At 37.0% G+C, this 18,056-nt stretch overlaps 1 protein-coding gene across 4 annotated transcripts in view; it reads right to left on the bottom strand.

Annotated features, from left to right (window-relative positions):
- PIK3C2A (phosphatidylinositol-4-phosphate 3-kinase catalytic subunit type 2 alpha) overlaps nt 1–18,056 on the bottom strand; it is a 118,090-nt gene that overhangs the window by 46,159 nt on the left and 53,875 nt on the right. For all 4 annotated transcript variants that reach the window (XM_023230785.2, XM_023230788.2, XM_023230789.3 and 1 more), the window contains 8 exons: nt 14,360–14,517; nt 12,549–12,669; nt 11,403–11,514; nt 9,740–9,819; nt 9,545–9,608; nt 3,117–3,260; nt 1,713–1,761; nt 1,415–1,625 (listed from right to left, as the gene is read on the bottom strand). In XM_023230785.2, the coding sequence (XP_023086553.1) occupies nt 1,415–1,625; nt 1,713–1,761; nt 3,117–3,260; nt 9,545–9,608; nt 9,740–9,819; nt 11,403–11,514; nt 12,549–12,669; nt 14,360–14,517 (939 nt within the window). The remainder of the gene's footprint in view (nt 1–1,414; nt 1,626–1,712; nt 1,762–3,116; nt 3,261–9,544; nt 9,609–9,739; nt 9,820–11,402; nt 11,515–12,548; nt 12,670–14,359; nt 14,518–18,056) is intronic.

Here is an 18,056-nt window from a genome sequence, read left to right as displayed (position 1 = left end):
GTTTTTTGCTGCCTTGCACTACTGAATCCCTGGTATTAAGAATACTGCCCACAGATGGTGCTCAATAAATATTTATTGAATAAATTAAAACACCACATTTAAGTCACTAAATGACTATATTTTAATCTAAAGCCCAATTTAAGCAAAACTTATGTTTGATATTTCTTCAGTAGACTTTTTTACAGCATTAAGCTACTATAAAACTATTTCACTAAAAATATTTCTGACTTTTCAGTTCACACATTGATTTTCAAATACACTAAAACTGGCGGCCGGGTGTGGTGGCTCACGCCTGTAATCCCAGAACTTTGGGAGGCTGAGGTGGGCAGATCACTTGAGGTCAGGAGTTTGACACCAGCCTGGCCAACAAGGTGAAATCTCGTCTCTACTAAAAATACAAAAATTAGCCAGGCATGATGGTACGCACCTGTAATCCTAGCTACTCAGGAGGCTGAGGCACAAGAATTGCTTGAACCCTGGAAACAGAGTTTGCAGTGAGCAACAATGCAAGACTCCATCTCCAAAAAAAAAAAAAAAGGAATGAACGAACACCTGTCTTAAACTGCCTATATTTATTAATTGACAATTGCTCTGTTTTCCTGCTATATTTTCCTGCTTTTGGCATGCAAGAGTTACATTTTCTTTACTGGAAGTGCTTCAAACACCTCTGTAATTTTTAAGAAAATCACAAAGGTATCTGTTGGTTAGTCATTTAAACACCAAGATAACAGTGGTTGCTGACATTTTACAAGATCAGAATAGTTGCTAGATAAAGCTGCACGTATTTTCTTTTATGTTTTATTTTTATTTTTTTGAGACAGGGTCTTGCTCTGTCACCCAGGCTGGAGTGCAGTGGCATGATCATAGCTCACCGCAGTCTTCATCTCCTGGCTCGAGCAATACTCCTGCCTCAATCTTCTGAGTAGCTGGGACTACAGGTGCACACCACCACTGGCTATTTCTTTTTTTTAGATGGAGTTTACCTCTTGTTGCCAAGGCTGGAGTGCAATGTTGCAATCTCGGCTCACCGCAACCTCCACCTCCTGGGTTCAAGCGATTCTCCTGCCTCAGTCTCCCAAGTAGCTGGGATTACAGGCACATGCCACCACACTCAGCTAATTTTGTATTTTTAGTAGAGACAGGGTTTCTCCATGTTTGTCAGGCTGGTCTCAAACTCCTGACCTCAGGTGAGCCACCTGCCTCAGCCTCCCAAAGTGCCGGGATTACAGGCATAAACCACCGTGCCTGGCTGGCTAATTTTTTAAAAATTCTTTACAGTAGAGATGAGGTCTCGCTATGTTGCCCAGGCTGGTCTCCAACTCCTCGGCTCAAGCAATCCTCCCACTGTGGCTTCACAAAGCACTGGGATTACAGGTGCAAGCCACCATGCCCGGCTGTTTAAACAGTTACTTACTTTGATACCCAATTACTTGAAATTCCATGAGCAGCAAAAATAGTAAACTGGAGCTGCTCTGTTGTAGTCCATGCTTCCTTGGCACTCTTGCTACTTTGGGCACAGTCTGTAGGACTCCTACCAGAATTTGCATGGAGTCTGAGAAGATCATAAATTGCTGCAGTTAATTGGTTTATGCCTACTTGAACAGGATTTTCAGGATTAAGTGAGCCTAGATTTTAAAAAAAAAAAGAAAAATTTAATAGATTCTCTGAAAAGCTGATGATTATTGCTAAAATTTAAAGATTTAAACACATACCCCTAGTTGAATTCTTGCTAGTGTCTTCTTCTCCAAACAAAGAAGTCACCTACACAGGCACACACACACAATAGTCAGAAAATTGCCTATGACATAATATAAAATGTCAAATACTATGTCAAAGACACTTTTTCCAGGGGAAACCTCCCAAGTATCTACAGAATTAATAAAACAATAAATAAATAATGCAAAAAGAAACGGAAAACCACAAACCAAGATTATTTTTAGTATTAAGAAAATCAGAATCACTAAAAACTACTGTAAAATATCACTGAAACACAACAAAAGCTGCTTGGTTAATATTAATTTGAAATCTAGAAGTGATAAGTACAGTATTATTTTCCATTAGTAGCTCTAAAACAACATAAGAATATCCTTAAAGAAAAAAATCTAGATCTCTATTTATTACCACTTGGTTGGTGACTCAAAAAAGTGCTTATATATATCTAAACTGACTCCCCTCCCATCTGCTGTCTGCTCCTTTATCCAGCAAATGGGTAAAATAAATAGAAGCCTCAGACAAAATTAGGTCCATGGTAGTTGATCACCTCCAAGTAATTTCGTGTGTGTGTGTGTGTGTGTATGTGTGTGTGTGTATAAATATATATACACATATATATGTGTATATATATGTGTATATGTGTGTGTGTATATATGTATAAGTTTCTAAAAAGAGGCAAATAAAAAAGTAGAAAAAAAAGAAACCCGCATTGCTACATACCATACGGACAGGATCTCTCTGAGAATGCATGGACTATGTTATCTTCTAGATATCGAGGGGCACACCATCAACATAACTTTTCTATCCTTTATATTTATTGTGGCCCGTGAGATGCACCCCTTCTTTCATCCTTGCAATTAAAGATATAAATGTCCCTATGAAGCAAGTTAATTAAATCTCCTGGGAAATACCATGAGGGACAGCTTTTATTAAAACCAACAGTATAATCTAAAGCCAAGGCCCCTAAATTGGCTGCTTCTGAAGCATTATAGTTGAGGCCCTTGGTCTTTTCAACAGGGAGAGTATTAGCCAAAGTAGAACTTCCTCCACTAATAATTAGGACGCTTCCACCCCAAGGGAGAAGTGAGAGTTACTGTCCTCCAGGTCTTCTAAGCTCAATACCTATCCTTAAACCCCAAACCAACTCATTTATGCCAGAGGTCCTCCTCTATACACAAAGGGTTCACAGTTTGACATCCACCTGTTGAATGTCAACTCTCATAAAGCTCTTTCAAGGCAACCCAACTTCTTACCAAGGAATCCCCACCTAACCAAGTAAGTGATTCAATCCAAAAGTAAAAGCCAAAGTTAAAATGACAATATTTTGTCTAGGAGAAGGCAAAAATCTCCTGTTTAAGTACATATTTGCATGTAATAAAATCCTAGTTACCAAAAATACTCACATCAGCAGTTTTACTCCTTGGAAGATTAACTGCTCTCTTTAGCTTCTTTACTGATTCTGTAATGGCAAGAGTCTCGACACCATCTAAAGCACTACAGATTTTTCTTACAGCTTTAATTACTTGATCTACTGCTCGGTGCTGGTTCTTTAAAAACACAAAATAAAATAAAAATAGGTAGGTGAAATTTAAAGGACCAATTCCAGAGACGAAGTCAGAAACTAGATATCTTAGATATCCCTAACAGATATCCTCTACTCTTTTGTGATGAAAAAGAAAAGAAATGAGATAGCTTTTCAACTGTATAGTTTATTTCAAAGTAGGAAAAGGCAAGGCCTGGTTAATTTTCACTTCATCTGACACAATTATTCATATGCAAATTGCTATTAATTTTCCTTTAGAATCAGAAGTAGAAGCGTAAATTAGTAACAAATCACTAAAACTAGAGCTATTTTTTTCTTATTCTCATTTGGAAATAATTTCCACATTGAAAATAACCCTTCTCTTCCTCCTGCAAAAATTTGGTATCAAAACCAAGTTCTTTAGAGGTCAGTTACATATTAATAACACTGGGCAACATTTACCTGAGAAGTACATATCTTATTAAGAAACATTCTTATATAATGTATTAATTCATAAAACATTTATGCCAAACTTTTATGCCAAGTACTGTTACAATGGGCTGAAACTCAGTACTATACCACTCGTTTAAAATTTAAATTTTTCCACCCTTGAGGCTTGGCTACTACAAACCTTCACCTCCAAGCTTAAATGAAACCACCTAATTTTCTCAAATACCCAATTACCCTGCAGTCCTCGGGGCCTGTTTTCTAGCTCCTCATTTTTGCTTATTTGACTTATACTTCCTGCTTCCTTTTACTTCACCTTCACGCAAAACCCTTTCCAGTTTTGAAGGTCATGCCATTCTCCTATATTACTTCATATTACTTTGCCTTTTTTTTTTTGAGACGGACTCTCATTCTGTTGCCCAGGCTGGAGTGCAGTGGTAGGATCTCAGGTCACTGCAACCTCTGCCTCCCAGGTTCAAGTGATTCTCCTGCCTCAGCCTCCCGAGTAGCTGGGATTACAGGTGTCTGTCACCATGCCTGGCTAATTTTTGTATTTTTAGTAGAGATGGGGTTTCACCATGTTGGTCAGGCTGGTCTCAAACTCCTGACCTTGGGTGATCCGCCCGCCTCAGCCTCCCAAAGTGCTGGGATGACATGCGTGAGCCACTGCGCCCAGCCTACATTACTCTTTAAGTGCCAATTATCAATTTATTGTCTATTAGTTCCAAATCCACCCTTCCTCTGCTCTCCTTTCTGATACTAGAGCTAGACACCGACCTTAAAAAAGTGTAAGGGCGAGCCATGAAAATGTCTCAGGGAAAAGCATTTAGAGGGGAACAACAGGCACAAGGGTCCCCAGTGCAGAACATAACTGGCAGATAATCAACCAGAGAAAAAAGACAGGGAAGTGATAAGAAGTCAGATCAGAGAGGTAGTGAGTCATACTGTGTAGAACCTTGAAGCTACAATTAGGGCTTTGAATTTTACTAAGTAAGATAGTAAACAGGATTCTCAGCAAAGGAGTGACATGATCTAACATTTTTTTGTTTGTTTGTTTGAGACGGAGTCTTGCTCTGTCGCGCAGGCTGGAGTGCAGTGGCCGGATCTCAGCTCACTGCAAGCTCCGCCTCCCGGGTTTAGGCCATTCTCCTGCCTCAGCCTCCCGAGTAGCTGGGACTACAGATGCCCGCCACCTCGCCCGGCTAGCTTTTTGTATTTTTTTTTTTTAGTAGAGACGGGGTTTCACCGTGTTAGCCAGGATGGTCTTGATCTCCTGACCTCGTGATCCGCCCGTCTGGGCCTCCCAAAGTGCTGGGATTACAGGCTTGAGCCACCGCGCCCGGAGATCTAACATTTTTTAAAGGATTTACAAACTTTATCTTTTCAAGGCCCCACCTTCTGCCTTTGATTTTCTTTATTTTGCTTTCTGCTCTTCTTTTCTTTTCTTTTTTTTTAAGACAGGTCTCATTCACCCAGACTGGACTGCAGCAGCGTGCAGCTCACTGCAACCTCTGCCTCTGCGTTTCAAGCAATTCTCCTACCTTCAGCCCCCTGAGTAGCTGAAATTACAGGTATACAGCACCATACCCAGCTAATTTTCCTATTTTCATTTTTAAAATCTTTACCTTTCAATAATTTTAAATTTACAGTTATAAAAATAATACAAAGTTCCCATATAACGCTGGAAAACTAGACTAAGTAAATCTTACATAAACCATGTTACATTTGTCAAAGCTAGACATTAACACTGGTATATTGCTATTAAGTAAATGTTAAACTTTATTCAGATTTTACCAACTTTTCCACTAATAAGCTTTTTATCTTCCAGAATATAATCCAGGATATCACATTCCATTTAGTGACTTATTTTCAAAAGATCATTTTGGTTGCCTGTTGAAGATATACTGTAGGGGTAGACACTGGGAGATTAGTAAGAAACTACTGCAGTTGACTAGAGTATAGCTTTGGTAGTGATGAAAGCGCTCACATTCTAAATGTATTTTCAAGGTAGAGCTGACCAGAATTAGACTGAATGTGAAATGTGTAAGATCTTTTTCTTGAGACGTCAAGGATGACTGCAGGGTTTTGGCCTGAGCAAATGGAAGACAAAGTTGCCATTTATTAAAAAGGGAAATAATGAGGTCAGGCTAAGCATGTGTACGTAAGGGGGTATACGAGATATCTCTGCACCTTCCTCTCAGCTTGCTCTGAACCTAATATTGCTCTTAAAAAATAAACTCTTAAGAGAAAGGGAAGGCCGATGGGTGAATAGATACAAAGGTACTATAAAAAATTCAGTTTTGTAGATCTTAAATTTGAGATGCAATTAATTAGATATTCACATAAAGATGTCAAGTAATAGATAATTTGAGTCTGGAGTTGGGGAAAAGGTTAAGGTTAGACATACAAATTTCAGAGTCAATCAGTATAGGGATATACCAAGATCACCTAGGATGTCAATACAGAGAGAAGAGGTTCTAGAACTGAGCCCTGGGGATATGCAGGAAGATAAGGAAGAAGCCACAAGTAAGAGTGAGACAGAGCAGCTAATAGAAATAAGGAAAGCAAGAAGGTGGTATCCCACAGGCCAACTAAGTATTTCAAAAAGAAAGACATGATCAACTGTATCAAAAAATACAGACAGGTTGAGAAGAATAAAGATTTGGTGGGCACGGTGGCTCACACCTGTAATCCTAACACTTTGGGAGGCTGAAGCAAGAAGATCGTTTGAGCCCAGGAGTTCAAGACCAGCCCAGACAACATAAGGAAACCGTGTCTCTACAAAAAACATAAAAATTAGCTGGGCATGGAATGTAGTCTCAGCTACCTAGGAGGCTGAGGTGGGAGGATTACCTGAGACCAGGGGGTTGCAGCTGCAGTGATCTGTGATCACACCACTGCACTCCAGTTTGGGCGACAGAGTGACACGCTGTCATCCATCCATCAATCAACAGATTAGGATCTGACTACTGAATTCAGGATCATGGAAGTCCTTGATGACCTTAATAAGTACAGTTTCAGGGAAGTACTAAACTGATTGGAGTGGGCATATAAGAGAATGGGAAGGAAGGAAATGGAAGCAGCAAAACCACTTAACTTTCAGAAGTTTTGCAGCAAGGAGAATAGAGAAATGGTGTGGCTCCTGTGGTGGGGTGGGGATTTTTTTTTTTTTTTTAAGATGGGTAACTCTTTTTCCTCTTTATCTACAATGATTTTCCTGGTGACCTCATCCTGTCTTATGGCTGCAAAATACAATTTATATTCTGATGATTCCCAAGTTTATTATCTCTAGCCTGGATACTCCATACGAAACTCCAGATTCTAGTAAACTCCAGTTTACCAGAGATATTCAGTAAATATTTTTGAATAAATATATTTATATGTTGATAAGAACATACTAGTAGATAAAAATATGGAAGCCATCCTACACTTATACTATTTCCCCTTCACTCACATCTCATCACCTGTTAAAATCTTTCCAATTTTATCTCCTAAATATTGTTAATCAGTTCTCTCCTTTTTAACTTTTCCATGCTCTTCATCTTTCACCTGGACTACTATAAAAACCTTTTTAAATATTCGCTCTGAAACCAATCCCAACCTGAAATCTAACTTCCACAATACAGCCAGAGTGATTTCAGATCACAAGACTAAACAATTCACCCAAACCACTCTAGGCTAAAAACACCTTAACTGGCTAGAGCAGCAGTCGGCCGACTTTTTCTGTACAGGGCCTGATAGTAACAGGTTAGGTTTTGCAGGATATACAGTCTCTGTTCCACTAGTCAACTCTACTGTTGGAGCATAAATGTAAATGACAAGAGACAATATGTTAAAAAAAAAAAAAAAAAAAGGTATGGGGCCAGGCGCAGTGGCTCATGCCTGTAATTCCAGCAATATGGGAAGCCAAGGCGAGTGGATCACTTGAGGTCAGGAGTTTGAAACCAGCCTGACCAACATGGTGAAACCCTGTCTGTACCAAAAATACAAAAATTAGCCAGACGTGGTGGCACACACCTGTAATCCCAGCTACTAGGGGGGCTGAGGTGGGAGAATCACTTGAACCCAGGAGGCAGAGATTACAGTGAGCCAAGATCATATTACTGAACTCCAGCCTGGGTGACAAAGTGAGACTGTCTCAAACAATAACAACAACAACCAGGTGTGTGGTTTTGTTAAATTTTTTTTTTTTAATTTACAAATTAGAAGGTAGACTGGATATGGTCTCCTGACCTAGAAGATAAAATTCCTTAACACGGATTACAAGGATAATAATCATATAGCTATCTCCCATGTCATCTGCCAATCTTCATTTTATACTTTGTACTCTATCACAGAATTGCTTATACTTCCATGTAAATATCATACCTATCTGCTTTTGTTTATATACCCTTCCCAATTTTTTTCTTGCTAACTCGTACTGTATAAGACAGTTCAGACAACATCGCTTCTAAGAGGCCTTCCTCGAACCCTCAACTTAGGTAAGGTGCCCTTCCTTAATCTCCTTAACTCTAAGGCATACCTCTATAATACATTTTACTACACTATATTGAAGTTTTGTTTAAATCCCTCACTACTAGTTTTTAAGTTCCTGATAGATGGGGACTAGGTCATTCATTTTCAAAACTCTAGCATTCAGCATATAGTAAGCATCCAATAAATGCTTTTAGAGTTGAACTGAAGGTTCTTCTTAGCAATAGAGCTGAAGTGAGAATAAACATGTTAATTTTAGCATTACTGAAAACTTTTGACGTAACTTAGGTCCGAAAACAAGACATGAAACATCAATGTCAAGAATATAGTCTTGGCTAGGCACGGTGGCTCACGCCTGTAACCCCAGCACTTTAGATGGCTGAGGTGGGAGGATCACTTGAGGTCAGGAGTTTGAGACCAGCCTGGCCAACATGGTGAAACCCCATCACTACTAAAAACATAAAAATTAGCCAGGCATGGTGATGTATGTCTCTAATCCCAGCTACTCAGGAGGCTGAGGCAGGTGAATCACTTGAACCCAGGAGGCAGAGGTTGCAGAGAGCCGAGATCGCCCCACTGCACTCCAGCCTGAGCAACACATGGAGACTCAGCCTCAAAAAAAAAAAAAAAAAAAAGAAAAAGAAAGAAAGAAAGTCTTTAAGCTTTAATGACTGCCCTATTAGATTTTGGACTTGCATGGGGCCCTAGCCCTTTTGTTTTGGAAAATCTCTCCCATTTGGAACGGCTGTATTTACCCCACGCCTGTACCTTCATTGTATCCAGGAAGTAACTAACTTGCTTTTGGTTTTACAGGCTCACAGGTGGAAGGGATTTGCCTTGTCTCAGATGAGACTTTGGACTTAAACTTTTGGGTTAATGCTGGAAAGAGTTAAGACCTTGGGAGACTACTGGAAGGGCATGATTGTGTTTTGAAATGTGAGGACATGACATTTGGGAGGGGCCCGGGGCACAATGATGTGGTTTGGCTCTATGTCCCCCCAAAATCTCACCTTGAAATGTAATAATCTCCACGTGTCAAGGGCGGGACCAGGTGGAGATAACTGAATCATGGGGGTGGTTTCCTCCATGCTGTTCTCATGATAGTGAGTTTTCATGAGATCTGATGGTTTTATAATGGGCCCCATTCGCTTGACACTCATTCTTTCTCGCTGCCCTGTGAAGAGCTGCCTTCTTCCATGATTTAAGTTTCCTGAAGCCTCCCCAGTCATGCTGAACTGTAAGTCAATTAAACCTATTTTCTTTATAAATTAAAAAGAATATAGTCTTTAAAGTCCTAAAATATTTACTCTAATGCCAACACTACCATTTAAGAGAAAGAAGAAGCAAGAATCTTTAAGTCATTATGCCAAAATGTGAATTAAGACTTACTTCAATTTGAAGAGCCAGTTCTACTTGGTTGTGATAAGAATCTAAGAGTTCTTCAACCGGGTGTCTGAAAGAAACAGCAGTTATTGTGGCTGAAGGATGCTACACACAAAATGATTGTTTTAATCACCAAAATAAGTATATTTGCATCCAAAAACAAAGTCTGAAAACCTGCAATTAATGCTTTAGATGATATACCTTGTCATGGCTTCTTTGTAAGGTTTTTCTATTTGATACAGGTGTTTGTTTAAATCCACGGGTGTTTCATCATCTTCTGCCTAAACAAACACATTTACACAAAAAAAATCAAATCTACTCTTTGGTCTTTCTATTGTCAAATTAAATATAGTTAAGTGTATGATAAAATCTTGAAACCAAAGTGTTTTTCCGAGAACTGAAAATAAAATTCTATCAGAATTAAATATTATTTGTAACTGACTCAGAAAAAAAGTGAGTCAACATCCTGAAGAAAACTTGTTTGTTAAAATGGAAAACATAAATGCTTTCAAGTCTACTTTCAGGTATATAAATAGCTTTTGGAACAAAAACTATTTCTGTTGTATATATAGAGAATAGAGAGCTAAAAATACTTTAAAGATGGCTGATAGCCAAACGCATATAGGGTAGAAAACAGATGGGGAAGAGGTCATTTAAATTTCTGCATTGTTTTTTCTAATGATAATCAATTTTCCTCCCACTCCCCATCATGACCAAGGTACTCATCTCTTCTACCCTAGGTCTACATTATGCAAATGTAGTCAAAAACATCATTCCTGGCAGGGCACGGTGGCTCATGCCTGTAATCTCAGCACTTTGGGAGGCTGAGGTAGGCGAATCATTTGCGGCCAGGAGTTTGAGACCAGCCTGGCCAACACACCAAAACTCTGTCTCTACTAAAAATACCAAAAAAAAATTTGCTGGGTGGGTTGGTGCATGCCCACAGTTCCAGCTATTCCAGAGGCTGAGGCACGAGAATTGCTTGAGCGTGGGTGGCAGAGGTGCACTGAGCTCAGATCACGCCACTGCACTCCAGCCTGGATGACAGAGGGAAACTCTGTCTCCAAAAGAAAAAAAAAAGAAAAAAGGACATCATTCCTTAAGAAACTGAAAAGTTACCAATGACTGCCAAAATGTACTAAATTTTATGAAAGTCTTTACCCAATTGAAATGAATTCTACCCCTAACATAAAAGTAAAACTCAAGAAAACCAAGAAAAAAAGAAAGCAGACATCACTGATATTTTTCCATCCAAAATTCTAACAAATGAAGAATAATTCTCTTTAGAGATTAAAAATTCAATCATAAGTTCACCAAGGGTTCATGCAGTAAAACAAAATGGGTACATTTCCTGCATTCTATTTTGCTTTAACCTCAAAAGAAAGCATTGAAAGCATTTTTTTTTTTTTTAAAGAACATCCACCTACTGAAGTAGTGAACTTTTAAAATAGGGAATTAGTTTTCATTTTGTGATGAATAATTTATTTTTCTCAGTTTGGTACAAAGGTCAATGTGGATTTTCTTTTCATCCTCAACCAATATTTAGTATTCAAAATTTTTCCTTCTTCCTCATTTTTCCCTGACTCACCCTGATGTTTTCACTCGTGTATAAAGCTATTACCAACCAAATGTTTAATTTCTCCACTTTGATTTTCAAATATGCCTCTACCTCTAAGGACTATGTTACCTAAACCTCCATGATTGAAGATCCTCCCTCATTTGCTGAGAAGATTCCTGTTGAGGATGAGTTCATCACCCCATTCCAACTATGAAATCATATAAAATGTACAAGTTGAAAACTGGCAAATTAGCAGAATTATTCAGATTCAAACAAATGAAATTCAGTTATAAGGTACACACTTACTGTTCGGGCCAGATTTTGACACATTGCACTGAAGGTCAAGAGTTGTAGTCTAATTTCTGTGTCCCATTTTCGACAGTTTTGAATATGCTCATGACTTCCAAGGCAATGATTACTGTTAAGATATATTAATTATTCACTATTATTCTATTCAAATTAGAAATTATAAAGGTGAGGGTAAAATTTAAATTGCACCTGCATCAGAAATTGAAGAGAATGGTAAAACACAGACAGTTTTAAAATCAAATCTGAGCATTTTAACAGAGAAATTATTCTGTAGGAGAAGAGTCAATGTAAAAAAGAAAGAAGAGGAAGACAAAGATGAAGAAGGAAATAAGAAAAATAGGGACAGGGCATTTCTAGAAGCCTAGGAGAATAAAATCTGTAAAACAACTGGACTAAATGTTAGATATAATAAATTACAAGGCTGGGCATGGTGGCTCACACCTGTAATTCCAGCACTTTAGGAGGCCGAGGCAGGTGGATCACCTGATCGAGAGTTCGAGACCAGACTGACCAAAGGGCTGTATTTTGTAAAAACACAAAATTAGCTGGGCATGGTGGCACATGCCTGTAATCCCAGCTACTTGGGAGGCTGAGGCAGGAGAATCGCTTGAACCCGGGAGGTGGAGGTTGTGGTGAGCCGAGATCGTGCCATTGCACTCCAGCCTGGGTAACAAGAGTGAAACTCCGTCTCAAAAAAAGATATCATAAATACCTGGGTAAGAAAAAGATTCATATAATGATTATTTCAGGCAACTAAAAGGAAATCACAGCTGACTACTGTGCATAAAGTAACAGTGCATGTTGCAAAAGGAAAATAAGAGTCTATAATGATGTGACTATCGACTCTTTACAGTAAGAAAGACCCATTATATCACTTATTAACCAGCTGCCTGAAATTCTTCCTGTAAAGGCTACAAGCTCCTTAAGGGAATACAATGTCTCACTTATCTCTGAACCTCCACCACTGTCTTAGACATGACATCTTAGACATCATATATTTGAATAAAAGTTTACTAATTTGGTAAATCAATTCAATAGGACCCAATGTATTTCTGCATTATAAATTCAACTTGAAATTTTTCTAGATTAAACCATTAAAAATGAAATTGTCAAAGATGTTGCTCAGTAGTTAAATAAACTTACTTCTGCAGCACTTCCTCTTGACCACAAACTTTCAGAACATAGCTGCCAACATCTACTTGATTCAAGTCATCATGTACCCAGCAAAGGGCTTGCATTATAATGATTTCTACAGTAGAACTCACTGTAAAAGAGTTAGTCATCATTTGCACTTTGCTCATTCATACTTATTCAAGACTGTATTACTTATAATTTAAGACAGCAGTATACAATAGAAATATAATGCAGTCCACAAATGTAGACCACACATATAATTTCAAATTTTCTAGTTGCCATATTGAAACAAGTAAATCAAAAGAGGTGAAACTAATTTTAATAATATGTTTTGTTTAACCTAACACAGTTGACCTTCTATATATGTTGGTTCTGCATCTGTGGATTCACCAATCATGGAACAAAAATATTTGAAACGAAAAAAACTGCATCTGTACCGAATATGTACACACTTTTTCCTTGTCATTATTCCTTAAACAATACAATATAGCAAATATTTACATAGCATTTACATTGCATTAGGTAATATAACTAATCTAGAGGTGATTTAAAGTATATAGGAGTATTAACATTGTATGCCTGTATCAAAACATCATGTTACCCCTTCCCTTTGATGCTTTAAAAAAAGATCATATGTACCCCATAAATATAGATATACCTACTATGTACCCATGCAAGTTAAAAATTTTTAAATTAAACCAAAAATAAATAAGGTATACAGAGGGATGTGTATCAGTTATATGATAATACTATGTCATATCAGGGATTTGAGCATCCTGGGATTTTGGTATCTCAAGGGGGTCCTGGAACCAATCCCCCACAGATGATATTTAGCAGTATCTAGCAAACAATGATTTAAAATGAATTACAAGAAAAAGATTCACCATCTTAAATGTTTGACATTTGCCTGGTATATTTTCCAATGAAAAATAAAAATACAGCAGGTAGGTTATACTTTTGAGATGGAGTCTAACTCTCACCCTCACTGTAGTGAGCCAAGATCATGCCACTGCACTCTAGCCTGGGTGGCAGAGTGAGACTCTCTCTCAAAAAACAACAACAACAAAAACCACAAAACTTTTCCTTTAACAACTAAAAGAATAATTGTTACAGTAGCTGATGGTTTTCTGTTTCAGATTTGTATTTTTTCAAAGGGCCTTCAAAAGTACAAAGCTAGAAAGAATGTATCTCAATATTAGACACATTCCTAGTCATAACCATTAAAGAATAAAAATTGCATAATTCTTAGGCCAAAGTACCGTAGAAATAAAGGATCTCATTCCTTGGGGAATCCTGTTAAGATAATATATATTATGAAATGCAATAAACTCTGCAAGGAAACAAACTTAGTTTTTAAAACTTTAAGAAAAAAATTCCTACAGACATCTCTAGAGAGGACACCCATACTAAGTTTGGAAGAAAGGATTAAAATAAAAGAGAATTATCTTCTCCACAGAAGAACTTAGCAAGATATCTGGAATTTCAATTTCACTGACAGCTCTTTATAAGCAAGCATGCTTCCTGTCATAAAATGAAGGATAAAAATAAAGAATTAGATTATAATTAGCTTTTCTATCGAAGCTTTTGGGCCTTGGCCAAGAGCCACTGATTAACAAAAAGTTACTCAGCACTTTTCAGATAATTATCTATTTATAAAGGTAACCTGATTCCCCACTAGTTCTAACCAGAAAACTATCCATATGAATGACAAAAAGACACATGATAACAAAATTGGTTTATTAAAAGAATGATAATATTGATATTTTAAACATCTCCCCCTTACAGAACAAAACAAGAGGCTCGAGGAACCATAAACCTACCATCGCATGTAAAAGTAACTGGTAGCTGAAATCCTTCAATTTCAATGGAGACCTTCACACTAGCATTTTCTCCGCATATGTTTCTTTGTGCTGTGACTGGACTTAACAAATAGCCTGGGTTTGTGCGGTGATTGGTATATGGAAATTTGGTCTTCAATCTGTTCACAATAAAGAAGAAATTAAATTCTTTTTTAAAAAACTTCATTTGAGGGCTCTGAACAAGGTTTTACATGTTTATAGCCACTCAGGTCTGTGTCATTGTCCAACTCAAGCAGCTCATGAAACTGCAATGCATGAACTCCTGTTGAAACTCCAAATACCAGCATTTTCCTTTTAAATAAAAGAAACCCAAGGAAAAGGAAGAGATGAACTACTGCCAGGATATCTTTGGTAACATTATCAACACTACCCAAGCACATGCTTAGATAAATGGCATTTTAAATGAGGTCCTCTGCTTAAAAATCTTTTGCCACACAGTACAGGTACACAAAATGGTACCTTTTAAATGATTCTATAGGCAATGTAGTCCTAAAACTGTGATGGCCAAAAGGATAAAATGTTTGTTGTCTTGAAAATTTTTTTTCTTCTAAGGACCTTTTTCCTACAAACGTTGTTTCTGGCTGCTAGATAATGAACAAAATACAGACAATGGTTTTTTACAGTGCTCCAAGGCCTTTCTTCCCTCAAAGTGATTTCTAAAACTTAGGGAATCAAAAGAACTGCCTGTGAAGGTATTCATAGGAGCAACACAGTTTAAAATTAAATACATGAATGTGGTGTATGGCTCATCTCCAGCCAGCACTGCTGTTATCATAAGACAAAGACAGATTTGATAACTTCTTTACACTAGAGGTTAGAAGACAGGGACCAGTCCTCCTACCTGCTTTTCACAGGGTTATGAATGGAATGAATGCTAGAAGTATTGTATACTTGCTTCTGTAGAGATTAAAATAATCAGGTCACGGAAGTAGAATAAAACAGCTTGAGTTGACAGAAAAAGGTTCTGGGGAAGTAGCACATGTAAGCATTAGTGCATATCCTCTAGAGTCAAATTACCTTATACTGAATCCTGATTGTACTACTTATTAGCTGTGTGAACTTATGCAAGTTATTAAATCTCCTTGTTGCTTCGGTTTTTTCTTCTATAAACTGGGGGTAATACTACTACTTACTTGATAGGGTTGTTGTGAGAATTATGTGAATTTAGTTTATAAAGCATTTAGAACAGTGCCTAGTACATGGTAAGTGCTTTAACCTTCTTGTCAAATAAATGAGTTTGTGAAGGAATAAATCTGGTTTTCGCACTGAACTCTTAAGCAACACAAAGGATCCAATATTAAAAATATAATACACCCTTTCTTTATAAATTACTCAGTCTCAAGTATTCCTTTATAGTAATACAAACGCTAAGACAAATGCTCACATCAAATCATGAAATTAATGTATGAAATGTTAGAGAATTTTTTCTACATCTAAGCAAGCTTTCAATTTTCAGAAACCGTTAAGGATGACAAAAGTAAAAGCAGAAATTCTTGATAGCTAACAAAAGAATTTATTAGACAAAAATTCCAGTGATAAAACTTAGCTTTGTTTGAGAGGAGGAAACCTGCATTTCCCTTTCTTAAAATAAGTCCTTTCTTTTACACAACAATGTGAATGTAACTATGTCACTGAAATGTATACTTAAAACCAGTTAAAATGGTAAATTTTGTTACGCATATTTTATCACAATTTAAGAAATGTTTTTATAATGGGTCCTTTTTGTATTTACTTGGTACCATGGAAGATACCAGATCCAGAAAATACACTAATTTCCTTTTTCTGTAAAATTGATTTCTTCTAATTCATGGTTTGTTTGCTTTATAAAAATTGCCAAAAACCACAAAACATGTAAGATGTAAGATTCCTTACAATTGAGGTTCTTTTTGTGGGTTTTTTTTGGTAACTAAATGTTTAAACACTTAAACATACAAAATCAAATTAAATTATTAAATGAATAACTGCTGTCTGAGTAAATTATTCACTTTAAATATAGACCAGATAAGGTATTTTTATGGATACTCTAAGCCACACATCACAGTTTGATGTTCTTAAGTAACTACCTATAAAGAGTATTTCACTCTAATTTTTATTTTCTCTAAAATTTCTACTCCCCTATCACCCAAATAAAAGGCTTTGTCTGTTTAGTGTGGCTCTACAGTTTAGGAAATTCAGTATCTCTATGCAGAAACAAAAATCCTTTATGGTTTATTTTTCTACTTTTGTGTGCTTAGACTAAAATTCTGCACAGATAACCAAATCATACAAAATCAGAATATAAAGAGGAGAAGAGATAAAAATGAGGGTTTTGAAAGATATCAAATGAATTAACATTATTCTATAGGAAAGTATATCAGCACTACTTAGAATAAAATTAACCAAATGCGTTGAAGTCCTTGAAAACATATAGCAAGTTTTTGGGGTCAAGATACTAGTATAGGATATAAATAGTATATATATGAATATTATATGACTATAAAGCTTTTCAGAAAGACAGGTGTAGAGTGTGGTTTCTCATCTTATCCTAAAGGACCACAAATAAGGTAGCAATAACTTCTACTGGTATTTAACACTATTAGAAGAACTTTCTTGACCGGGTGCGGTAGCTCACGCCTGTAATGCCAGCACTTTGGGAGGCCGAGGTGGGCAGATCACCTGAGGTCAGGAGTTCAAGACCAGCCTGGCCAACATGGTAAAATCTCGTCTCTATTAAAAATACAAAAAAAATTAGCTGAGCATGGTGACACATGCCTATAGTCCTAGCTACTCAGGAGGCTGAGGCCAGAGAAACGCTTGAACTCAGGAGGCAGTGAACTGAGATCGCACCACTGCACTCTACCCTGGGCAACAAGAGTGAAAACTCCGTCTCAAAAAAAAAAAAAAAAGAAGAACATTTTCAGCACCTGTAACTAGTAGATATAGCAAGCTCTGTCAATTATGATAGGCGTAAAAGGAAAAAAATAAAGAAATAAGACAAAAACTCAATAATAATGAAAAGTAGTCCAGAATCAATGTATTACAGAACCTTAAACTGAAAGACATCTTTGAAATCACTAGTCCAAGTCTTTAATTTCACAGATGAGAAACAACAACAAGAACCAATACCTAGAATTGCTAATAAATTCCAAGTCTTTTTTATATTTTATCTTAACTATAAACAAATATCATTCTGACAGCCTGACACTAATTTCACAGCTGAATTTAAGTGAATAATTTTTGAAGATCTCAAAAAGCAAAGAACTGGCTCTCTAATTAAAAGCCTAAATATTTGTTTTAAAAATCCACTGCAAAATGAGCATACTGGAAAAAATAGAGCCACTAATTTCAAAGTACATCTCCTCACCTCAATCTCCATGGTCACCACAGGGGAACAAGAGAAGTTCCTAGAACATGGCTTCAAAAACACCAGTACTTCTTACTGCTCTAATATTTGTTACAATCATAGTCTACTAATGAAAATAAAATTACAAAAAGAACTCATTCTCTCTTTAGTCCATTTGCAGTTTTGTACCACATAAGTGTGTGTGTGTAAACAAAAACAATCATTTTCAATTAGTGGCAGAGTTTGTATAAATAGCTCTACGATTCAAATGGGAGAAAAAAGGTAGGTCTCAGCTACCTAACTTCTCAACTTGCAAAGCTTAAATGTAGCAGTTAC

Source organism: Piliocolobus tephrosceles, chromosome 13 (assembly GCF_002776525.5).
Source record: "Piliocolobus tephrosceles isolate RC106 chromosome 13, ASM277652v3, whole genome shotgun sequence".
Taxonomy (NCBI): Eukaryota; Metazoa; Chordata; class Mammalia; order Primates; family Cercopithecidae; genus Piliocolobus; species Piliocolobus tephrosceles.
The sequence above is the reverse complement of the archived record's forward strand: the minus strand, read 5'-3'. Positions and strand labels throughout refer to the sequence as shown.